The following is a 23137-nucleotide window of genomic DNA, read 5'->3' as shown; positions in this document are numbered from 1 at the left end:
GGTCTATCACACTGGGCACACAGGCAAGCTAAAAGGCATATCTGGCAACCGCAAATATACAAATAAGCTAACAAAATGCTTGTGCTTCATAATTAGGTGATTTTCTTTTTTTTTATTATTATTATGAATACATGAATTCTGGAACATTACACTTGCATGGATGGTCCTCTCATGAAGCATATCACAATGTAGAGGTTAAATGTAAAAGAAGAATGAGAGATTGGGATGCAATGTAGGAAATGTGTATTTGTAAGATATCTATTATACTGTCTATATTAAAGAAGATGGGTGTGAATTTGCAAAATAAAAGAAAAATGCAAGGAAATAAATAGCATTACCTTTGACCCATGCAGTGTGATAGGGGACAAGGCTGATCCTTCATCTGTAGGGTCCTAAGATGCTTAACAACAAGATGGACAACAAATGGGTTTATGAATAGGTGTGTGATAGGTGTAGAGTGAGCATATGCTTTGACTTGGCCACCCTTCTTGTATGGGAGAAAGGTCAGGAGTTAAACCCTTCAATATGGGCCAAAATCTCGCGGGCAGCATTAGCTGCCAGACGTGCAATGTTGCGTCATAATACTCACATTATAAAAAATAAAGTTACCGCTGTATTGCTCGTTCTCTTTCACCTGTGAATTTTGATAACCATAGAAAATATGATGAAGCCAGTTTACAGAGTATGGGGGTCACGCAGGTACAACTACAATATATATAATGAAGATGCCGACATCGGCATCTTCGCGTACCCACTTGCTCCTCACGACGCCTACGTAGGTGTCATCGTATCGAAGGGGTTAAGATGAGAGGGAGGCAAGGGTGGTGGAGGGGAGTGGAATGGGTGGGAGTGGGTACATGCCTTTGATTTAGCTGCTTCCCTTATAAGGGGGAAAAAGCTCTTAGTGTATATATATATGTATGTGTATATATATGAGAGGTACAAAGAAAAGAAAAGAGAAGTAAAGCAAAAGGTAAAGGAGGCAAAGAGGAGAGCAGATGTGAAATGGGGTAGGAGTATGACAGAAAATTTTGAAAGTAATAAAAAGATGTTTTGGAAAGAAATTAAGAGAGGAAGAGGAGGCGAATCAAGTAGGGAAGAAAAGGTAAAAGGTACAGATGGAGAGTTGATAATGGAAGAGATGGCAGTGAGGGGAAGATGGGCAGAATATTTTAGGGAGTTGCTAAATGTGAAGGAGGATAGGGAAGGAAAGATAGCTGCAGTGGGAAATACGAAGAAAATGAGAGTGATGAGTGAGGAGAACGGAGGAGAAATAAGGAAGGATGAGGTGAAGGCAGTTGTAAAGATGATGAAAGCAGGTAAGGCACCTGGTCTGGATGGATGTCATGCAGAATGTCTGAAAAAGGGAGGTTCAGTGATGGTGGACTGGTTGGTGAGATTATTTAATGTTTGCTGGAGAGAGGGTAAAGTACCGGAGGACTGGAGTAGTGCCTGTATAGTTCCTCTTTACAAGGGAAAAGGGGACAAGTGTGAATGTAGTAATTTCAGAGGGATTAGCCTGTTGAGTGTAGTAGGGAAGGCTTATGGGAGAATCTTAATTGAGAGGATTAGGAGAGGAACAGAAGGAGTAATTGGTGAGGAACAGTGTGGATTTAGGACGGGTAGAGGTTGTGTAGATCAGATCTTTGTGGTAAGACAGATATGTGAGAAAGCTATAGGAAAGGGGAAGGATATTTTTTGGGCTTTTATGGATCTGGAAAAGGCTTATGATAGGGTAGACAGAAAGGCACTGTGGGAGGTTATGCAGATTTATGGGATAGGAGGAAAGCTTTTGGGAGCTGTCAAGAGTTTTTATGTGAGTAGTAGAGCATGTGTTAGGATTGGAAATGGAGAGAGTGAGTGGTTTGAAGTAAAGGTGGGACTTCGTCAAGGATGCGTTATGTCGCCCTGGCTGTTCAACTTATACATGGATGGGGTGGTGCGAGAGGTGAATGCTAGGGTAGTGAGTCAGGGATTGGAGATGGTTAAAGAAAATGGAGAAAAGTGGGAGGTGAGCCAGCTGTTGTTTGCGGACGACACTGCGCTTGTGGCAGGGTCAGAGGAGGGATTGAGGAAGCTGGTGGCAGAGTTTGGGAGAGTATGTGATAGAAGAAAGCTAAAGATAAATGTGGGTAAAAGTAAGGTGATGAGATGTACAAGGGGTGAAAGTGGCAGTAGACTGGAAGTGAACATTAAGGGAGAGCGACTGGAGGAAGTGGATAGTTTTAGATACTTGGGTGCAAGTGTAGCAGGAAAAGGTGGAGTGAAGGTGGAGGTAGAATGTAGATTGAGAGAAGCGAGTAAATGCCTTGGTGGTTTAAAGAGTGTAATGAGAAATAGACATTTGGGAATGGATGCGAAGAGGAGACTGTATGAAGGAGTGATTGTGCCAACAGCACTGTATGGGGCAGAAACGTGGAACATAAGAGAAGAAGAGAGAAGGAGTTTGAATGTGTTTGAGATGAGGTGTCTGAGAAGTATGGTGGGGGTTACTAGGCTAGATAGAGTGAGAAATGAGGAGGTGAGGAGGAGAACAGGGGTGAAAAAGGATTTGGGAGAGAGGGTTGATGAAAGAATATTAGGATGGTTTGGACACATGGAAAGAATGAGTGACGAAAGACTAGTAAAAGAGGTATGGAAGGCAGATGTGGAGGGAGTGAACATGAGGGGACATCCTAGGATGAGGTGGATGGATGGGGTGAAGGGGGCTTTGGGGAAGAGGGGAATGTCTGTTGAGGAAGGAAGGGAGAGGACGGAAGACAGAGGTGAGTGGAGAATGGTTGTATATGGATGATGTTGTGACGACATGAGGAGGAATAGGCGGGGGGGTGGGGTAGTATGTGTGAGTAAATTTTGACGCAGCCCGAAGGGATTTCTCCCCGTCCTCTCCTTATATGCAAAGGGGGACGGAGAGGGGGGGTCGCCGATTAAATGAAGCGGCCTTGCTGTGGATGTACTGTGTCTTGCGACACTGCTTCTGACCCAGGGCGGTGGGCAGGGTTCAGGGATGACCCGTCATCCAGGAGGTGCTCAGATGAGAGGAAGGGTGGGAGGGGTGTGGAGTGTATTTAGGGATGAAATGGGTGGGAGTGTTTTTATGCCTTTCCTTTTGTGGCTACCTCCCTTGGATGGGGGAAAAAGCCTTGGTATATGTATGTATGTATGTATATATATATATATATATATATATATATATATATATATATACATATATGTATATATATATATATATATATATATATAGATAAATATAGATATATATATATATATAAAATAATCACAATAACGCGTGACGAAAAGATATTGCAGAAACCACAGGGAAAATTAAAGTCGGAATACTGAACGTTTTCGTCTATTACGACATCCTCAGAGTAGGAAAACGTTCAGTATTCCGACTTTAATTTTCCCTGTGGTTTCTGCAATATATATATATATATATATATATATATATATATATATATATATATATATATATATATATATATATATATATATATATATATATATGTATATATATATATATATATATATATATATATATATATTTAATAGAGTCAAAGAGGAGAGCAGATGTGAAACGAGGTAAGAGTATGACAGAAAATCTTGAAAGTAATAGAAAGATGTTTTGGAAAGAAATTAAGAGAAAAAGAGGAGGCAAGTCAAGTAGAGAAGAAAAGGTTGTTGTTTTTGTTGTTGTCGTTCCCTAGACTGTCTGTCCGAGCAGTCCTGTCTCCCCAAGGAATGCTACTGCCAAAACTGGGTTTTCCCACAAATCCCTTATAGAGTGTATGTTGTGTTGTGTGCGTGCATGATTGTGTATAATGCAGTCTTTCATTATGTGTTGTATGGTATGGGGTGAAGTGTTACATCCTGGGCAGCTGTTCAGAATGCGGTCATCCAGCCTCTTTTGGTAGCTTAGAAGTGCTGGGTGGTGGCCACACCGCAGTCTGGCCAAGTGGACTCTGTCCTTTCGTGGGAGAGAGGATTCAGAAGGGTGGATATCAGGGGGTCTGGCATGCAGCAGTGTGTTGTCTTTCAGTGTGTTAATGGAGCAGTGTGTGATATGATTATGAATATGTTTCCGGAGAAGAAAAGGTAAAAGGTGCAGGTGGAGAGAGATGATAATGAAAGAGAAGGCAGTAAGAGGAAGATAGGCAGAATATTTTAGGGAGTTGCTAAATATGAAGAAGGATAGGAAGGGAAAGGTAGTTGAAACCAGGAGCTCCCTGTCAACCCTTGACCAGACGAAAACAACAACCAAACTGTATGACCTCTCCCACCATATTGGCACCATGCCCTGCCTCCAGCATTGCCACTCACCAAAAAATATCTTTATTCTATCTAAAATTCACCAAAAGTGCCCAACACCAATGAAACTGCACACCAAATTACACCACAGGGGATTTATGTGTTGAATTAATTTGTTTTTGTTTATCTTTTGATTTATTTTTCAGTGTAATGTTTTTATTCTTTCAGATTAGATGATCTTCAGTATGAAAAAATAAGTGAGGATACATTGGAATCTTTATGTGAGCATCTAGAAATATTATTAGAGGAAGATTTTGTACCTGCAGATGGAGATGTAACTTATGCCGTAAGTGACGTTTCTTACTTCTGTTCTTGGTTTCCTTTTCATGTATATTTTTTTTTCTATCTGATTTTCCCTTTTCTTTAAAGTTTATTTGCTCTCTCTTTCTCTTCCTGCTGCTTTCTTTCATGGGAGGGCCAAACAACTGAAGATGGTTTACCCCCACTGATTCATCATATGGTGACACCTCACCCTATCTTCATCTGCTCACAAAGATTTATGAAACAGATGGGAAAAACACTCCTTTGGGCCATATGTCATTCACTCCTTATCTCCCTCCACTTGCTCTTATCTTTTGAATTCTCTCATCCCTGCTCAACAGATACTCCATCCACCCCATCCATCCATCCATCCATCCATCTTAGTCTCAGTCTTCTCAAGCTTACTTCATCCACTTCTGTCTTCCACACTTTATAAGTCTTTCCTCATTCATTCTTTCCATTTGCCCAAACCCTTTCAGCACTCTGATCTACCTTATCCAACAGCTCCTTTCCCTTCCCCATTCTTTGCATCACTTTTACATTTCTTATCCACTCCATTCTTATACACCTAGGAGCTCTCTTGATCCAGTACTCACTAACTGCCACTTGTGTGGATGTTTGGGCCCAGGAGGTCATAAACCCACTTTGGGAACTGGCTCAGGAGGACATAAAACCCCACCAATTCCTGAAGTGGGTTTATATCCTCCTGGGCACAAACATCAGCACAAGTGGCGGTTGGCAAGTGTTGGAATAAGGACATCCTAGGTGTAACGTATTTCTCAAATACTTCATCTCAGAAACATTCAGTCTCTTCCTTTCTGCTCCCATATATCCCAAGCCTCTACTCCAGTGGTCCCCAAACTTTTGTAAACTGCAGGCCTCTTCCTTTGTTGTGAATACAATGGCAGGCACCAAAAATATGTCTGTGTACAGGACAGTACACATACTACACAACAGACCAAGCCAACCAACTCTCTTTCTCTAATGAACCCTTGTGGGTGCCATGATAGAGTCCTGAAGGTGCCATGATGCCCATAAGCTACACTTTGGAGGCCAATGCTCTACTTCATACAGAATTGTGGGTAATCGCTTCTTCATATGAACTTCTCTTTGCATTTGTCCCCATATACTTATTTCTCACAATTCCCTCTTTTCCACCCAGACGTTTACTTGCTTCCTTTACTCTATAATTCACCCACACATCCACTCCTTCATCCAACACCACGTATGACCCAAAACACTTGAAACTCTCCACTTCCTTAACCCCTTTCATTCTTCAACCTGCCATCATCATTCCTTATACAGAAATCAACAAAGGCATTTTTTATCTGTAGCAGGAATTGATAAAAAAGGGATGGAGGACTATTGAATATAAAAGAAATGGACATAGTAGTATATATCATGTGGATACTTACAATAGCTTTAACAGTTCCATAAACCAAAGCAATTATAATTCAAGATGACAAATAACATTGTTTTAAATTTCTTTTCAGTCAGGTGTCATAACTCTTCAATTAGGAGAGGTTGGGACATATGTAATCAACAAACAAACACCAAATAAACAAATTTGGCTGTCGTCACCCTTCAGTGGACCTAAGCGATATGACTTTGATACTGAAACTAATATTTGGGTGTATAAACATGATGGCATATCATTACATGAACTCTTAAGTCAAGAACTCTCTGAAGTCTTAAAATCTGAAATTAATTTAAAAGACTGTGAATATGGGAGAGCAAATTGAAAAGAATGTAAGATTTATGACTCACATTTATTGAAATATACATGGAAGCTGTGTTGTACATAATATGAAATACAAATGTCCTCAATAAATTTACAGCTTTGTTGATGTGTTATTATTCTGATAGTAGTGCATATAAATTACCATGTCCAAGCTATGTTAATTATATAAATAACCCATTAATCAGTAGTGAAATAGGTATACAAAAGTCATAATAGAAATGGCTTTGTAATAGGCTTGAAAGATGTAGGATTCATTATTTCGGTATTTGGTTTTATGTTGAAGAATGACTTACAGGAATTCCCTGACTTCATGTCAGTGATATACAGTTGAACAACAGATCTGCAGTTTAAATCTCAAGTGTTCTTGCACTGTCACATATATACCTCAACAATGGCAACTCTTGAGTCCTCTGAAATTATTGTGGCTTGCAAGAACCATCTACAAAGTGAATGGGAGGTCTACAAAAAGACCAATTCAGTTGGAAGCAAAGTCGTTTGTCCTTACGCAATTGGAGGGCAAACAGATGCTCCAGTGTCTGCATTGTGTGGAGTTGCTGGCGGAGTTTGTGAATGGGATAAGTATTTCAAGATTGCAGTTGATACCACAGTAGGGACCGACAGAACCCTTTTGGTGAGTGAGATGATGGTAGGTGGTGATGGCCACGTAACTTTTTTTCCTGAAAGAAAATCAAAACCAAAAACTAATGGCACTGCAGCTCTGCCTGGAGGCATTGGACCTCCTATGCCTGGAAACCAAATGCCTCCGTCACGGGCAGTTCCGCACCATTCGGCAGGACCTCAGACTTCAGCCAACCACGCAGCTCCTCGAGGAAAAGATGCCCACCAAGTGAGAGGGGGCGTCAATAAAGTACCCCAAACTAATGACATGGTATTTGTGACGGCTGTGGAGCAAATTGCCAACTATATGGTTGACCACATGAAGAGAGTGAGTCATAAGGCCATGCAGGATGGCAACATTAAGGCAGTGTACCACATCCTGGGGTCAGCCATCCTTGTCAGGAGTCGCTTGAACACCTACAGAGAAATCTTCAACCTGCATGACTCCAAGTAAGTTCTCTTCTTAGCTTATATTTGTTTTGATGATGACTGGGTTATTTTTATAGTGCCCGCACAAGAACATCTTTGAACTCTTGATATGTACTTCTGGTGATCATACAATTGATATCCAGGATAGGGACCATTGACAAGCACCTGTGTGGTGGTCTTATAAGATGGAGAGTGAAGCTGCCCATTTTCAAAAACTTGTCAACAGAGCCTTCACATGCTTAAATGCTGCCCCGAGGCAAAGTTCGCAGTGACCCTCCCACCTCCCCCATCACCACTTCCCATCAACACCATCTCATACAAAGGGAAAAATATTTCATATTCTGTTGATTCTAATGCAAAACTTGTATATTACGGTAAAATATTCATGGCTCATCTGACATTTTTTTATCATAATCATTTTGTCAGCCTTGTGGGTGGCATGTCAAGACTAGAATTGCTGCTCCCCTAAATGTGCTGCCCCAGGGCATATGCACTCCCCACCCCCATATTAGGGCCATCTTGTCAATCCCCTCACCTCCATCAAGAGATAGAGCCACAAGAGGCTGGTACTCCGTCACTGGACTGGGCCCAAAATCTCTCTTTATCAACTTCAAATGTATTTCTTACATTTTTTCACATATGGAGAGCTGACCACCAGCAACTGCTCTCCACTCCCTACAACTTTGAGGCAGTGACATGATTTTTTTTTTTTTTTTTTTTTTTTAAGTGACCTCTGGGCCAACCCATTAGCTGTAGTTGAATTCTTGATTGACCTATCCTGCAGGATCACCATGTAGATTCCTATCATTGGTCTTTAGTGGAGATTAGAAGGATTAAAGATGAAGTATAGTCACTACAGCCATTTTACAAGATATACATAAAAACTAATCAGGAGAAGGAAGTATCTTGTCAGCTAAGATTAAGAACACTGTTTGAGAATGGTGATGAAAAGAAGGTAGAGGTAGTATAAAATGATTGATCTTTTTCAGAAATATCACAGAAACACTTGGGAGGTGTGGCGAGGTTGTGGAGATCTGTACACAAAACATCTTGAGCTACCACTGTGACCTCCTCCACTCATGCCTTCTCCATGATGCCAACAGCAGTGACTGGAACAACCCCAAGTCCTATCAAGAAAATGAAAGGTTCTCATTGTCAATACAGATGTGGAGCTTCTACCTTCAATGTAAGGATATGTATAGTGCATAATCATGAATATCTTGTGTATATACTAAAGTCAGGGCCTTGTTTTGTTGACAAAAGCAAAGGTAGGAGGGAGACAGAATCTGAATGAAATTGATATGCATGTACCAGGGGTAATTTGCATCTGTGATTAGACCTACGTTGTGTTGGTATTGCTTTAAAGTTGAAAGTAAATGTGCTAGTATGGTGTGTGTGGTTTTTAGGACTGGAATGATATACATTTGTCTCCATATTGTCAATATGTTATTAATCAATTAAACATGAATCCAATTTTCCAGGCATTCGTAATGACCTCTGGAGGTATACTTCCCCAAGGGTTGCTGAGAGCATCATGGCAAGCATCTTCACAGACTCCCTAAGTCTCCTTGTTACACGCTATGCACACGTAAGTTTTTAGGGGTTTGTAGGGCTTGTAGTACTCATGCTTTGCTGTTGTAGCTGTACCCACTGTCATTAACAGTTTTTCATGCCACTAATAACTATCACTCCATTTGTCAGGGACAACTCTTCAGATGAATAAAAGCTTTTGGTATATTTACCTAATTTTATTTAACTAATTGTAGTATACAGGAAAGGAGCAATGCTCAGTGGGTTCCATCTACTCGGCAACTTATCACACCTAACCACAAATACATGTACAGTTCCAGCTTAATCTATATCCTTGATTTCCAATTATCGTATTAAGATTTGAATTCTTTGCGAGGGAGGGAGAGGAGGGGTGGTAAGTGGTAGTGGAGTATGTGGGGATGGAATGGATGGGAGTGGATTTATGCCTTTGACTTTTGGCTACCTCCCTTGGAAGGGGGAAAAAGCCATTGGTATATATATGTACGTAGATTTGAATTCATGTATTATTCAAGCATGGGTTATATCACTTTCTAATTTATTTCGTCACATTCTTTAGACACGTAGTCTTCCTTTACTTGTTCCCATGACGTCTTAAAATCGCTCCCATTATGAATCAAGGGATCTCTAGTGTGAACCAGAATATGTGTATGGCAGTGGCCATCCATCCCCTGAGTCAAAGCATACATCCACATCATGCACAATTAAAACACACTTTAACACTACTTCCATCTCAATGCCTTGTGGACAAAGGATCACCTATTTACCACAGATGCTTAATCCACGCATGCTTTTCGTCTCCCAAGCCCACACTGCTCTTCAGCAATCACTCCTGGTGTTCCTTTTCTAAACTTTTCAATTAATACACACCCGTATGTCATACCAACCACATTCAAAAGGTCTCTGTCTATATATCAAAGGCTTCTTCCCCCTCATAAGTGGGGTAGCCAAGTCAAAGGCAAAGGGATCTTTTTCAAAAGATTGATCTCTTTAAGACTGTTTATTTTTGCCTCACTTCCCTTTTTAAAGGTGAACTGAATGTTTCACTCCTCCAATACACCTTGAAGTAAATGGTAAATTGTTCCTCCAAATTGAGGATGAAGCCCCTTCATTCTGGGGGCTACTTCTCAGCTATATATGATTGTGGATACCATCTTTGTACATTTTAACACTTCCTCCTTGAAACTTACCAATTCTTCTCTTAGTTTCTCCTTTATCCTGTGCTACATTCCATACCTGTCTCAGTTTTGCCTGTTATTGTTTCTCTTTCTCCTTCTCATTAATTTTGTTCACCTTCAACACCCTTCTGATCTTCTCACTTTTCTTCCGTCTCTGCTTAACCACCACTCTCATTTTCTCTTTCACAAGATAACTCAGTGAAGAGATTTTTTTGTCACTATCTGAAGAGAGTGAGAGTAGGATAATTTAACATAAGGTACTTCTTTGTATTTACCTAGTATCTTATAGGAAGGGGAGCTATGCTCATGGTGTCCTGTCTTCTGTGTGGTGGTGGCATTTAGGGCAATTGATGTCTGTTGTCAGGCTGATTATGTGTTGGTACTGCTTTAGTATGGGATCAATAAATCAATGACTGTTAATCAATTAGTGTGGGATGGTGACCTTAACATGGGCATACTAATGCAGTTCTTCCTTGTCATGGGAATGATTTATCTGCAGAGTGGAATTCTAGAGGAGTTATTTAGGAATAGAACATTAATGAAAAAAGAATAATAACAAGTTCCAATTTAACATTATTCCACAAGAATTTTGCTAAGCTGAACAAACTTTCAGATTCAACCAAGTGAGTTCCGCTTAACCCAGTACCGAGCAGACATTGTGGCCATCCTGGGGATCGTTGCCTCCATGCTCCCATCGTTGATCACCTCCCCAAGTTTGCTGTTCAAGGTCAGGCTGCATGAATCTGTGGCTCTGCCCATCCACCATCGTGCAAACATACTGCTTAATGTGGCTGCCCTCAAAGCTGCACCAATTGAGTGTGTTGCCAAGGTACAGTATTGTATGAGTGTTGTACATTTTCCAGTTTTGCAAAATGTGGGTAAAAGTAAGGGGGATGAGATGTACAAGGGGAGAAGTGGCAGCAGACTGGAAGTGAGTATTAAGGGAGAGAGACTGGAAGAAGTGGATAGTTTTAGATACTTGTATGTGAATGTGGCGGGAAAGGGAGGAGTGGAGGTGGAGGTAGAATGTAGATTGAGAGAAGCAAGTAAATGCCTTGCGGGATTGAAAAGTGTAATGAGAAATAGACATTTGGGAATGGATACTAAGAGGAGATTATAGGAAGAAGTGATTGTGCCAACAGCACTGTGTGGGGCGGAAACATGGAACATAAGAGAGGAGTTTGAATGTGTTTGAGATGAGGTGCCTGAGAAGTATGATAGGGGCTAGGCTGGATAGAGTGAGAAATGAGGAGGAGGAGAATAGGGGTGGAAAGGAAGTTGGGAGATAGGGTTGATGAAAGACTATTGGGATGGTTTGGACACATGGAAAGAATGAGTGAAAAAAGATTAGCAAAAGAGGTGTTGGAAGCAGAGGTGGAAGGAGTAAACATGAGAGGGCAACCAAGGATGAGATGGATGGATGGAGTAAAATGGGCATTGGGAAAGAGGGAAATATCTGTTGAGGAAGGAAGGGAGAACACAGAAGATAGGGGAAGATGGAGATTAATTGTGTGTGGATGATGCTGTGATGCATGAAAGGAAGTGGATGAGGGGTGAGGACGTATGTGTGAAAAATAAATTGATGCAGCCCAAAGGGATTTCTTCCCATCTTCTCTATTTCTGCAGGAGGGGACAGAGAAGTGGGTTCACTGATTTAATGAAACAGCCTTGCTATGGATGTGCTGTGTCTTGCGACACTACTTCTGACCCAGGGCAGTGGGTGAGATGCAGGGATGACCTGTCATCCAGGAGGAGCATTAGAGGGAGGGAGGGGATGGATGGGAGTGGAGTATGTGGGGATGGAATGGGTGTGAGTGGATTTTATGCCTTTGTGTTTTGGCTACCTCCCTTGTAAGGGGGAAAAAGCCTTTGGTATATGTATTTATTTAGATATAATTAAATAGAGGATATGATTTTTATTTTATTTTATTGAGAATAAGGATGAAAGTGTTGAATTTTGAGTTAACATTTGCTCTGATTATTTGTCAACAAGTTAAGAAAGTGAAGATGAGTTATGTTGTTTGTGTGCAGATACTTCCTAAGTATTTATGATTCATAGTTCTGATAGGAAACAGCCTTCACTGTAAATGCAGATTTTGCATGTATAAATCTAGGATACTGTCATAAATATTGTCCTTTAAATGTTATTTTACTAGAAAGTACTAAAACTAATATATTTGTTTTTTCTTTAAGATGTTTCCAAAGAAGATAATTCTTTTTCTCTTAATCTTTGTAAAGGTATTTCAAAAGAATTTTACAAACCAAAGTCCCCAAAAAGGCCCCACAGAGATAGAAAGCACACCAGAGTGGCTGACCTTCCTGAACCCAACCATGTTCCCACCAAACACGTCCTCACTCACATCGCTGCCACCAGATGTGAATATCTACCTCACTCTGCTTACTGCTGCCAGCCGGCCTCAACCTACCTGGCACCTCATTATTAGGGTATGTCTGTTGGTGTGCAAAAAATTTATGAACTTTTATAAACAGTACTCCTTGACCCTCATATCCCTTTACTTTTTGGCTACCTCCCTTGTAAGGGGGAAAAGGCCTTTGGTGTGTATATATATATGTATATATATATATATATAAACACTGCAGTAGAAGATGAGAAGGGAGGGTTGCCATGTAAATCAATTGGTCCTGCTATGGATGTACTGTGTCTTGCTCCATTGCTTCTGACCCAGGCAGTGGGCAGGAGACAGGGATGACCCTTCATCCATGAGGAGCTAAGATGAGAGGGAGACAGTTGGTGGTGGATGGGAGTGGAATGGGTGGGTGTGGGTGCATCCCCTGACTGGCTACCTTGGTATATAGATAAACATCTTTGATTAACTGGGGGGAAAGTGGTCAGACTACTAAAATGAAACCGAGTAGGAACTTATTTAGTTATCGTAAGTCTTTCTCACATTCAAAACAGCTCCCTGGAAATGTCCTAAGAGAGGATATGCAGATAATGTATACCATATGCAATATCTAAATACATATATACACCAAGGGTTTTTTACCCCCTTACAAGGGAGGTAGCCAAAGTCAGAGGCAGAAATCCACTCACACCCAATTCATCCCCATATACTCCACTCCCATTCATCACCCCTCCCTCCCTTCCTCTTTTCTTGGCTCCTCCTGGATGACGGGTCATCCCTGCATCTCGCCCACTGCCCTGGGTCAGAAGCAATGCAGCAAGACACATCACATCCACAGAATGCTGCTTCATTTAATCAATGATCCCCCCCTTTCCACCCCCTCATGCTGAAATAGAGAAGATGAGGAGAAATCCCTTTGGGAAAAATGTATGTAAAAATATTTCTTAGTTCTTCAATTCTCTTAATCGTTGTAAATTATTGTAAACTCTTTTCTTGCAGGGTATGATGATGAGCAGGTTCAAAGTTTGCAAGATGCTGATGACACAGATGCAGGAGATGCCCGGTCATATGTCCAGAGGGGTGCCATGTGGTGGAGCTGTGTGTATGCCTCACCTCTGCTCTCCACCACTCTGTCCTCAAACTGTTTATGCAGCAATAGTGCAGGTGATTATTTAAAAAAAATTATATAAAATAGAAGAAAAAGTAATAAAAGAATATCTCTTTTAACATCATATGGAAGAGATTAGCATGTTGAATTTGTTGCTATTGTATTTGAAAAACATGCAATTAAACATGGATGTTATGATGCTGTGATAGCAATGTTGTGGTGGTGGACTAGTAAGTATACAGGTCTTGCATCTTCATAGTGGGTTCTGCACTTCTCTGGGATTCCCAGCAGTGACTGTTGATACTTGCCCCAACAGTCCTAGTGCATAGGGCAAAGGTGATGGTTGTTGGCCATAACCATGCACCTCCTGGTGTATGCTCCTCACCATCTTGCAGGACCACTACTTGTAGATTCCCATCATTTGGATATGGTTTAATATCCAGTGAAGTTCCTTATAAACCATGTGATTATAATTATAATGTTATTTCAGAATTTAGTGCGAGAGGGGTAAAGATTTTTTTATATGGGTAGTTTATATATTCTTATATATTTTGTATATGTATTATATTTATATTTGGTAAAAGGATGAGGAGTGAGGGTTGCCATGTAAATGAAGTGGTGGGAGTAAACTGACTTTGTTGGGTCCTGAAGTAGAGGTGCTGTGTCTTCTTGCATTGCTTCTGACCCAGGTATTGGGCAGGGGCCAGGGATGGTCCTTCATCCACAAGAAAATAAGAGATTTTTAAAAGAAATAAATGGATGTTAGATAGGTGAAGGGTGGGTGCATGCCTTGGATGGCTACCTCCCTTCTGAAAGATAAAGAAGCCTTTTGGTATGTAGATAGATCTTTTTTTTTTATGACATCAGTGATAAATGGCAACAGAAGAAAAAAATATATATATTAGTATATTTATTGATTCATAATTGTTGCTTACAGTTGATCATATGCTGTTCGGACTGTACTCCTCTTCTAAACCAGCTAGTCAGTGCCAATATACGGCAGACTAGTCAGTGGGACTCGCTGGACCGATCACAAGTAAGTAATTTTCTTATTTTTCTATATCTGTTTATTTTATTTTATACATACATACATATACCAAGGCTTTTTCCCCCTTCCAAGGGAGGTAGCCAAAAAGGGAAAGGCATAAAAACACTCCCACCCATTTCACCCCCAAATACACTCCACACCCCTCCCACCCTTCCTCTCATCTGAGCACCTCCTGGATGACGGGTCATCCCTGCACCCCGCCCACCGCCCTGGGTCAGAAGCAGTGTCGCAAGACACAGTACATCCACAGCAAGGCCGCTTCATTTAATCGGCGACCCCCCCTCTCCGTCCCCCTTTGCATATAAGGAGAGGACGGGGAGAAATCCCTTCGGGCTGCGTCAAAATTTACTCACACATACTACCCCACCCCCCACCCCCCCGCCCATTCCTCCTCATGCAATCACAACATCATCCATATACAACCATTCTCCACTCACCTCTGTCTTCCGTCCTCTCCCTTCCTTCCTCAACAGACATTCCCCTCTTCCCCAAAGCCCCCCTTCACCCCATCCATCCACCTCATCCTAGGACGTCCCCTCATGTTCACTCCCTCCACATCTGCCTTCCATACCTCTTTTACTAGTCTTTCTTCACTCATTCTTTCCATGTGTCCAAACCATCCTAATATTCTTTCATCAACCCTCTCTCCCAAATCCTTTTTCACCCCTGTTCTCCTCCTCACCTCCTCATTTCTCACTCTATCTAGCCTAGTAACCCCCGCCATACTTCTCAGACACCTCATCTCAAACACATTCAAACTCCTTCTCTCTTCTTCTCTTATGTTCCACGTTTCTGCCCCATATTTTATTTTATACATACATCAAACCCAGCAGAAAAAGAATGTCTAGGGGGAGAGGGAGTTCCAAAGAATTAGAAAAGTTGCATTACTAACATTTCAATCTGTAAGGGTAAAGAAGTAGGAGTAGGGGAGCAGTTGCTGTTTGTTAACTATGTGTTTAAAAAAGTAAAGAATGTACAGTAAAAGATGACAGACAGATATCTTGGGCCTGGAAAAGGATACACTTCATTGGTATCCCATTTACTCCTTTCTATTTAAGCTCAATCTCCTTTGGCCTGGAATCCTTTCCTCATCTGAAAGAAAATATTGATTATTATTTATATTTTTAATTATAAAATATCTACATATACCAATGGCTATTTACCCCTTACAAGGGAGGTAGCTAAAAAACAAAGGCATAAAATCCACTCCCACCTATTCCATCCCCACATACTCCAGTCCCAGTCATCACCTCTCCCTCCCTCTTTTCTTGACTCCTACTGGATGACAGGTCATTCCTGCATCTTGCTCATTGCCCTGGTCTAAAAAAGTTATATAAGACATGTAACATCAAATTCCTCTCCACAGGTATGGAACCATCAACGACCAGCATGGTTCCATGCTGTGGTGCAGCTTGTCACCCCAGCCATTGTGAGGGTTGTGAAGAAGGTGGTCGCCTCGTTGCCCGCCCAACAGAGCAACCAGCAGTCTTCTTTCTGCATGCCCCAGCAGGCCAATGCTTCCTTCAACCCCCACCATCTGGGGGCCTGGGCGATGCAGCTCTTGACAGGAGTTGAGGAGGTGATCTCCCTGGTTCCTGTGTGTGCGGTGCAGGTGGCACATTCTGTCAACTCGGTTGTGCCACCAACAATCAAGCCTGCTGGTGGACATGTAAGTCTATCCTTAACATTGACATTTGAATTGTCTCTCAATCTTGTTTACCCTGTCATCATGTTATTCTAATCCTCAGTGATTTGTTCCTGTTAACTAGGATTGATGGATTTTTGAGTGAGAGGAATTAAATTTTTGGGAAAGTGGACGAAAGAAGGAAGTTGAAGATAAATGTGGGTAAAAGTAAGGTGATGAGATGTACAAGGGGAGAGGATGGCAGCAAAGTGGAAGTGAGTGTTAAGGGAGAGAGACTGGAGGAAATGAATAGTTTTAGATACTTGGATGCAAATGTGGCGGGAAAGGGAGGAGTGGAGGTAGAATGTAGATTGTGAGAAGCAAGTAAATGCCTTGGGGGATTGGAAAGTGTAATGAGAAATAGACATTTAGTAATGGATGCTAAGAGGAGATTGTATGAAGGAGTGATTGTGCCAACACATTGTATAGGGCAGAAACATGGAATATAAGAGAAGAAGAGTTTAAATGTGTTTGAGATGAGGTGCCTGAGAAGTATGGTAGGGATTGCTAGGCTGGATAGAGTGAGAAATGAGGAGGTGAAGAGGAGGAGGAAGAGGGCAGGGGTAGAAAGGGAGTTGGGAGATAGGGTTGATGAAAGAGTGTTGGGATGGTCTAGACACATGGAAAGAATGAGTGGAGAAAGATTAGTAAAAGAGCTGTGGAAGGCAGAGGTGGAAGGAGTGAACATAAGAGAAACCAAGGATGAGATGGTTCACCAGGCCCATGAAGGAGTGTAGATCGGTCAAGTTGGTGGGTGTGTGGAAGTCCCATATGGCCCTGACCTTGTCCTCGTCAGCGGAGAGGTAGTAGCCACAGAAGCTGATGCTGGGGTTGGCGACTGTGAATTTTTCCTTGCCGAGTCGCAGGGAAGGTGCAGGGAGGGGGTGGGATTGCTGAGGCTGGGGTGCATGCGCCTGGCAGGGGTCACTGGGTCGCGAGGAAGGTGCTGGCAGCTGCTGAGGCAGGGGTGCATGCACCTGGCATTGAGTCCTTTTATATGTAGACACGGTGCACACATGTGGGTCATCCCAGACGTCCGAAACTGTCACCCTCACCGACTCGTGTGACAGTTGGTCACTACCTCCTGCAATGGATCTGCAGTGAGGGAGCTGATGCGTTGTACAAGTTCCTCATCCCTTACGCCCATGAGTATCACCATTTTCAACTGGGCCTCTGCACAAGTGACGGGGTTCTTGGTACACACATTTACCTCCCTGGTCTTGTCCTTTACACGGCCGTAGAAGTCATTGAAGAACTCACCCTGCACCTGTCTGCATCTGAACAGGTCGTGGCTGCGGAGGTGGGCTTGCAGTCGGTCAAGCACCTCATCAGCCGAGAGCGAGGTATTGTGAGGGATGTCCAGCCCAGTATAAGTATGAGATGGGGCCTTGTTGGTTGTATGAAAAGGCCTTTGTATGGGTCAGGGCATGCCACAACACTATGGTACCATACACCATGCCACAGCACACTATGCCACACCCTTGTACATCTCATCACCGTACTTTTACCCACATTCATCTTCAACTTTCATTTTCTAGCTATATGAAACTGTTGATGATTCATTTTGAGGAAAAGTGTGTTGGTTGGAGGGAAGCTTCACTCACAAAGTCGACTAAAGGAAGGTGCAGTGCCAGTGTCAAAGAGCTTGAGAACCATCTATCTAGAATGGGTGGGAATGGCCTGAGTGTGTTGCAGTTTTAAGTGATTTAGTCTTTGTTTCACTTTTTTTTTTTTTCAGATAATATCACAAGCAGTTGTGGGTGCTCTGTACTCCGTTGTCAACTCTCGCCAGTCCTTGGACCAGTTGGCAGATGCTCCCTTGTCAAATACACAGTGGGACATAATGATTGCCATTGGTGAGCGTCTTTGCTCCCTGCATGAGACTGGCTATCAAACACAACTTGAGAAAATTACTCAGCTACTTTTAAGTAGGTAAGTATAGGGAGCAAGGGGGAGGGGGAGGTGAGAAACCAAGGAGCAGCAAGCCAGACTCAGGTATAATGCTCCAAAGCGATCTGCTTGTGAGGGAGCAGGGGGGGGGGAGTTGAGAAAACAGGAGCAGCAAGCCAGGCTCACGTATGATGCTCCGAGGCAATCTGAATCTTCGGAGTTGGTCAATCTTTTATATACACAGGCAGGTCATGACCCGTGCTCCTAATTGGCATGAGGTCATGTGTGCTGCATGGGAAGTTTGAGGCAAAACGTTTGATGCTGGTGACTCATGAAGACAGAGGGTATGCATTCCTCAAGAAATCCAGTGTTCTTGTGTAACATGGCTGGCCGAGGTGCAGGCCAGCCATGACTGGCCAATGTTGGCATTGCACGTGTTTCCTCAAGGAGGTTTTGTTGTGTTTCACATGGTAGGGGACACAAGTGTGTCCCATGGGATCACTTGTGGGTCAGTAAGGTCATGGGACGGCCAAGAAGTGAGGACTACTCCTAACAATAGACAAATGATGTTTGGCTTTGTTTCCTAGGGTCACCCTCAGAACAATCCCTGAAGAAATGACTGCATGTCACCCTGCAGTTAATATCCAAGTACAGGTTAAATTTGAGTCAGAAGAGACTGAAGCAATTAGTGACAGAGTTCAGGAAAATGCCTGAGAGGAGGAAGCTGAAAGTAAATGTAGGTAAAAACAAGGTGATGAGATGTACAAGGGTGAGGGTGGCAGTGGGTTGGAGATGAATTCAAAGGACAAGAGGCTGGAGGAAATGGTGAGTTTTAGATATTTGGGATCACTGGGAAAGGAGGAGCAGAGGTGGAAGTGAATTTTAGTTTGATGAATATAATAAATTCAGTATATTTACTGTAATATTATATTAGACTTACCAGGTATTGTGAAGACGAGTTCTTGATATTCAGTGATTGTATAGTGGGGGACTCAAAAATTTATTCAAAGTTACTGAATTTTGTCTGTTGCCTTCAAAATCCATTAAATGGGGATGAGTGTATTTTATATAGATGATTATACATTCATAATTTGAAATCTTTTATTCCCTACAGGTTAAATGAGGAAGAAGGTGAGGATGAGGAAGAGGAAGACCTACTTGAGGACTACACAGATGAAGAGCTCATCCAGAGCATCTGCACCAGCTTAGCCAACAAGCTCCTCTCTAGTGTTCAAGGCCAGCATGCCCTACAGGTGGGAGAAGGAGGATAATACTTTTCATTCATCATTAATTTGAAAAACACTTTATTTTAGTTATTCACTATTGGCACTACCAACATGAAGGGCCAATGATGGGTACCTGAATCTGGTGGTCCTACAAGATGGATACTAAAACTGCATATTTTCATAACTTGTCAACCTCCATCACCTCCTCTGGAGATGCAACTCTGAGTGAATGATGGCTGTGAAAGGAGCGGTGGATGGATGGGCAATATCTGTCAAGTAAGGAAGATTACAAAAGATAGGAAGGAATTGAATATGACTGTAATGGGATAAGGAAAAATGCGACCCAAAGAGATATTTTTGTCTCTGTAAATTTCTTGAGTGGATAGGGGTTAGGGGAAGGGGCACCTTATAATGAATCAGTGGAGGTAAACCAGCTTCAGCTACCAGGGCCTACTGCAGAAGTGCTGTGTCTTACTGCATTGCCTTTGACATCAGCAGTGTGGAGAACTAGGAGGACTCCTCATCCTTGAGGTACTTGAATGGGAGGGGCATTGGATGGGTATGGAATGTGCAGGATGCTTTTAAGTGGCCATCCCCTTTACAAGGGGGGAATAGGCCTTTTAGTATGTATATTGCAGTCAGTGGGCAAGAGGCAGGGATAACCCTTCATCCATGAGGAGCTAAGATGAGAAGAAAACAAAGGGTAGTGGATGGGAGTGGAATGGGTGAGGGTGGTTGTGTGCCTTGACTGGCTACCTCGCTTATAAGGGGGATAATGATAACATTCCTGGACTGTCTGGCCGAGCAGTCCCATCTCCCTGAGGAACACCATGGCTAGAACGGGTTTTTCCCATAAATCCCTTTAGAGTATATGTTGTGTTGTTGGCTTGTGTAATTGTGTACAGTCTAGTCTTCCATAACATGTTGAACAGTATGGGGTGAAGTGTGAGAAATTCGCTAGTGGACAGCGACATCAATCAGATCATTTTTATGGCACCGTCTCAGTAGCCTCTTGGCCTCAGAGCAGTAGGTTCGAGTCCTATGCACAGTGGCCATAAAAATTATCTGACAGGGTGAAGTGTTACATCCAGGACAAATATCTGCGATGCATTCATCCATCTGCCCCTGGTAATTCAGAAAGGCTGGATGGTGGCTGGTGGATTCTGTCCTTTCAGGGGAGAGGAGATTCAGAGGGATGGATGTCAGGGGGTCTGGCATGCAGCAGTGTATATAGATAATCAATCATTACTCAAAATTAAATATGTTAATTATAATGCCATCTTGAAAGGGTTGAAGGGATGTTCAAGGCTCAGATGTAAAAGTAGGTTTTATAAATGCATAATCAATCAGTTAACCTCTTCTATATGATGATGCCTATGTAAGCATCATGAGGTACAAGCGGGTATATGAGGATGCCGGCATCAGCATCTTGATCATATTTATTTTGTAGTTATAACTGAGTAACCCTCAAATTCTGCTGGCTTGATCATGTTTTCTGTGGTTATTATTACTCAGAGTGAAAGAGAACAAGTAATAAAGCATTGACTTTATATTTTAATATTGGAGTATTGTGATGCGTCACACAAGAATTTGACTCATATTGAAGAGGTTAATCACATAACTGTTGCTTCAATTTTCACCTAGTGGAAGATGCACAGCCCCATAGTGGACTAACAATGGTCCTCAGGCCCTGCCAAGATCTCTTAGGAAGGAAATTTTGGACTGTTGTCTGTGTTGCATTAGTGTGGGACTATTTTTATGTCACTGGATGAAAGTGGTAGGGGAAGGGGAATGGTCACAGGTTGTTAGCTCACCATGTGTGAAAAGTGTAAGAAATAGAGTTCATAGAGGGAGGTCTTGGGCCCAGTCCAAAGACGGAGTGTCAGCCCCTCAAGGCTGGACATCACAGTGGAGATGAGGGAGTTGACAGATTTTGAAAATGGGCTGCTTCACTCTCCATCTTGCAGGATTACCAGATACAATTATCCATCATTGGTCCCATTTAAGCATAAAGATTTGATTAGTGTTTAAATGTTTGATAGCATTGTTGGTGCCTTTATTGCATTATTTGTATTTTTTTTTTTTTTTTACACTAACGTCTTGTGTTATTGTATCATACCTTTTCCCAGATTATCAACCCCTTTTTTCTTTGTTCCTTTTACTGATTATCTTGAATTGTGTCTTATGTCTTTATCTTTGCTGTTTGCAGGTGATATGGGAGTGTCTTAAACGCAATATGGAATGGATTCGGGAAAGCTTGGAAGTTCCTTCAATTTTCCCAACCCAAAGCCAACCTAACACTGACACTGACGGACAACACCTTACCCCTGTTCAGCCTTATATTCCACCTCCTTCACAAACCAAGCCTCGAGAATGGTTCTCTCTGCCTCCAGAACCACATCAAATGAATCCTCTGTATTTTTGGGATCGTATCTTTTACACAAAAATTGATCATGTAAGTATAGTAAAAATGTTTGTTTTGCCACTTAGATACTACTTCTGAGAAAACACAAAGCTTTAAGAAAAATAATGGGATGTACTAAACCCACACACTACCTGAATCCTCTTCATAGAACAGCACATGAAAATTATAGTCATGCAGGTGCAAGAGCCTTCAAAGACACCTATTCTTCTCACCACATTACTGAAGCATATACAACTGAACAGAAAAAATGTCAAACTACTCACACATCCTCAGCAACCTACCACTTGTACCTAACAACCCTTACAAAAACACATACACATTCAGATCACAAAACAAACACAGACTGACCCCCAAATGTCATTCTCCATTTGACTCCCCCAGATATCAAACCTTCTGAGAAATCTCTCCAAAGACAAGAACTACATCAGTATGACTGCATTCAGACCAACTGAAAATTGAAATGGTACCATCCCAATGTAGGCTTGGACACATACTTGGATTACCCCAGAAGTAATCACCACTTAAAGACACACAACACTTCATTCTACACCATCCCACTCTCACTCTACTGAGACAACTCACCATCCCATTCCCACACATTGGGAAGTGAGAAACCCTTGATAGAGGTAGCCATGTTAGTTGGGGTTAGCCAGTTGGTTTTTTGGGCCGACGTTGGGTCGCCTCCCTGCCTGGCCAGAGCTGTCAGGAACCAAAGCATCAAGCACACGGCAGGTCCTGGGAATCAATCTCATGACCACCTGCTCATGAGTTGGACATGGTATTCATTGGGCTACCTTGTGGCCTCACAACAACACCATATTCATTCCTTGAGTGGGTGGGGGACAGGTATGACCCTTCACCCAGAAGGAACTAAGATATAAAGGAAATTAAATGGGTGTTGGATGGTTGAAGGGTGATTGCATGCCTTGACTGGCCACCTCTCCATTCACCACCACATGTGACCCCAAATACTCAAAAACATTTTTTTTTTCTTTTTTTCTATTTTTACACCACCAATGGAATTTATTCTTTGTTTATTGATTTACTTTTTTCACTTACAGGCAAACTTAATGGAGTTCAAGGGAGACTGGGAAAGAGTGCTTAGAGGTGAACTGGGTCTACCAGAAGATTACATAACAAAGATCATGAAGACTCGACCAGAATTTGAACCTGAAGCGAAAATTCAGCCAGCGCAAACGAAGGCTGTTCAATCCCTGAAAGTGCTCATGAAATAGACAGCTATTTCTGTGTGGTAGGAATGCCCAGGAAACAACATGAGAATGACCCATTAGCCTCTTCTATATGAG

The 23137-nt window shown here is 42.1% G+C and overlaps 2 protein-coding genes across 5 annotated transcripts in view; both read left to right on the top strand.

The window, feature by feature from the left end:
• fh (frataxin) overlaps positions 1 to 6411 on the top strand; it is an 11688-nt gene extending 5277 nt beyond the window's left edge. For all 4 annotated transcript variants that reach the window (XM_076185056.1, XM_076185060.1, XM_076185059.1 and 1 more), the window contains exons 3-4: positions 4477 to 4594; positions 6063 to 6411. In XM_076185056.1, coding sequence (XP_076041171.1) covers positions 4477 to 4594; positions 6063 to 6311 — 367 coding nt within the window. In that variant the 3' untranslated portion in view covers positions 6312 to 6411. The remainder of the gene's footprint in view (positions 1 to 4476; positions 4595 to 6062) is intronic.
• Positions 6206 to 23137, top strand: LOC143025411 (uncharacterized). Its single transcript, XM_076185051.1, has 13 exons — positions 6206 to 6318; positions 6594 to 7378; positions 8347 to 8543; positions 8839 to 8945; positions 10697 to 10912; positions 12322 to 12528; positions 13449 to 13613; positions 14495 to 14593; positions 15972 to 16274; positions 18028 to 18221; positions 19294 to 19432; positions 21615 to 21860; positions 22892 to 23137. The coding sequence occupies exons 2-13, from the start codon at positions 6702 to 6704 to the stop codon at positions 23063 to 23065; spliced, it is 2724 nt and encodes a 907-aa protein (XP_076041166.1). The 5' UTR covers positions 6206 to 6318; positions 6594 to 6701; the 3' UTR covers positions 23066 to 23137.

This window comes from Oratosquilla oratoria, chromosome 5 (genome assembly GCF_046742065.1).
Source record: "Oratosquilla oratoria isolate Oo_2021 chromosome 5, ASM4674206v1, whole genome shotgun sequence".
Taxonomy (NCBI): Eukaryota; Metazoa; Arthropoda; class Malacostraca; order Stomatopoda; family Squillidae; genus Oratosquilla; species Oratosquilla oratoria.
This window is presented reverse-complemented; position numbering and strand designations above follow the sequence as displayed.

What these genes read in the sequence shown, in the direction of transcription:
- LOC143025411 (XM_076185051.1), top strand. Translation starts at nt 6,702, where the DNA reads ATGGCAACTCTTGAGTCCTCTGAAATTATTGTGGCTTGCAAGAACCAT. An exon ending in CAATTGAGTGTGTTGCCAAG is followed by an intron (nt 10,913 to 12,321) that starts GTACAGTATTGT and finishes ATCTTTGTAAAG; the next exon opens with GTATTTCAAAAGAATTTTAC. An exon ending in ACTCAGCTACTTTTAAGTAG is followed by an intron (nt 18,222 to 19,293) that starts GTAAGTATAGGG and finishes TATTCCCTACAG; the next exon opens with GTTAAATGAGGAAGAAGGTG.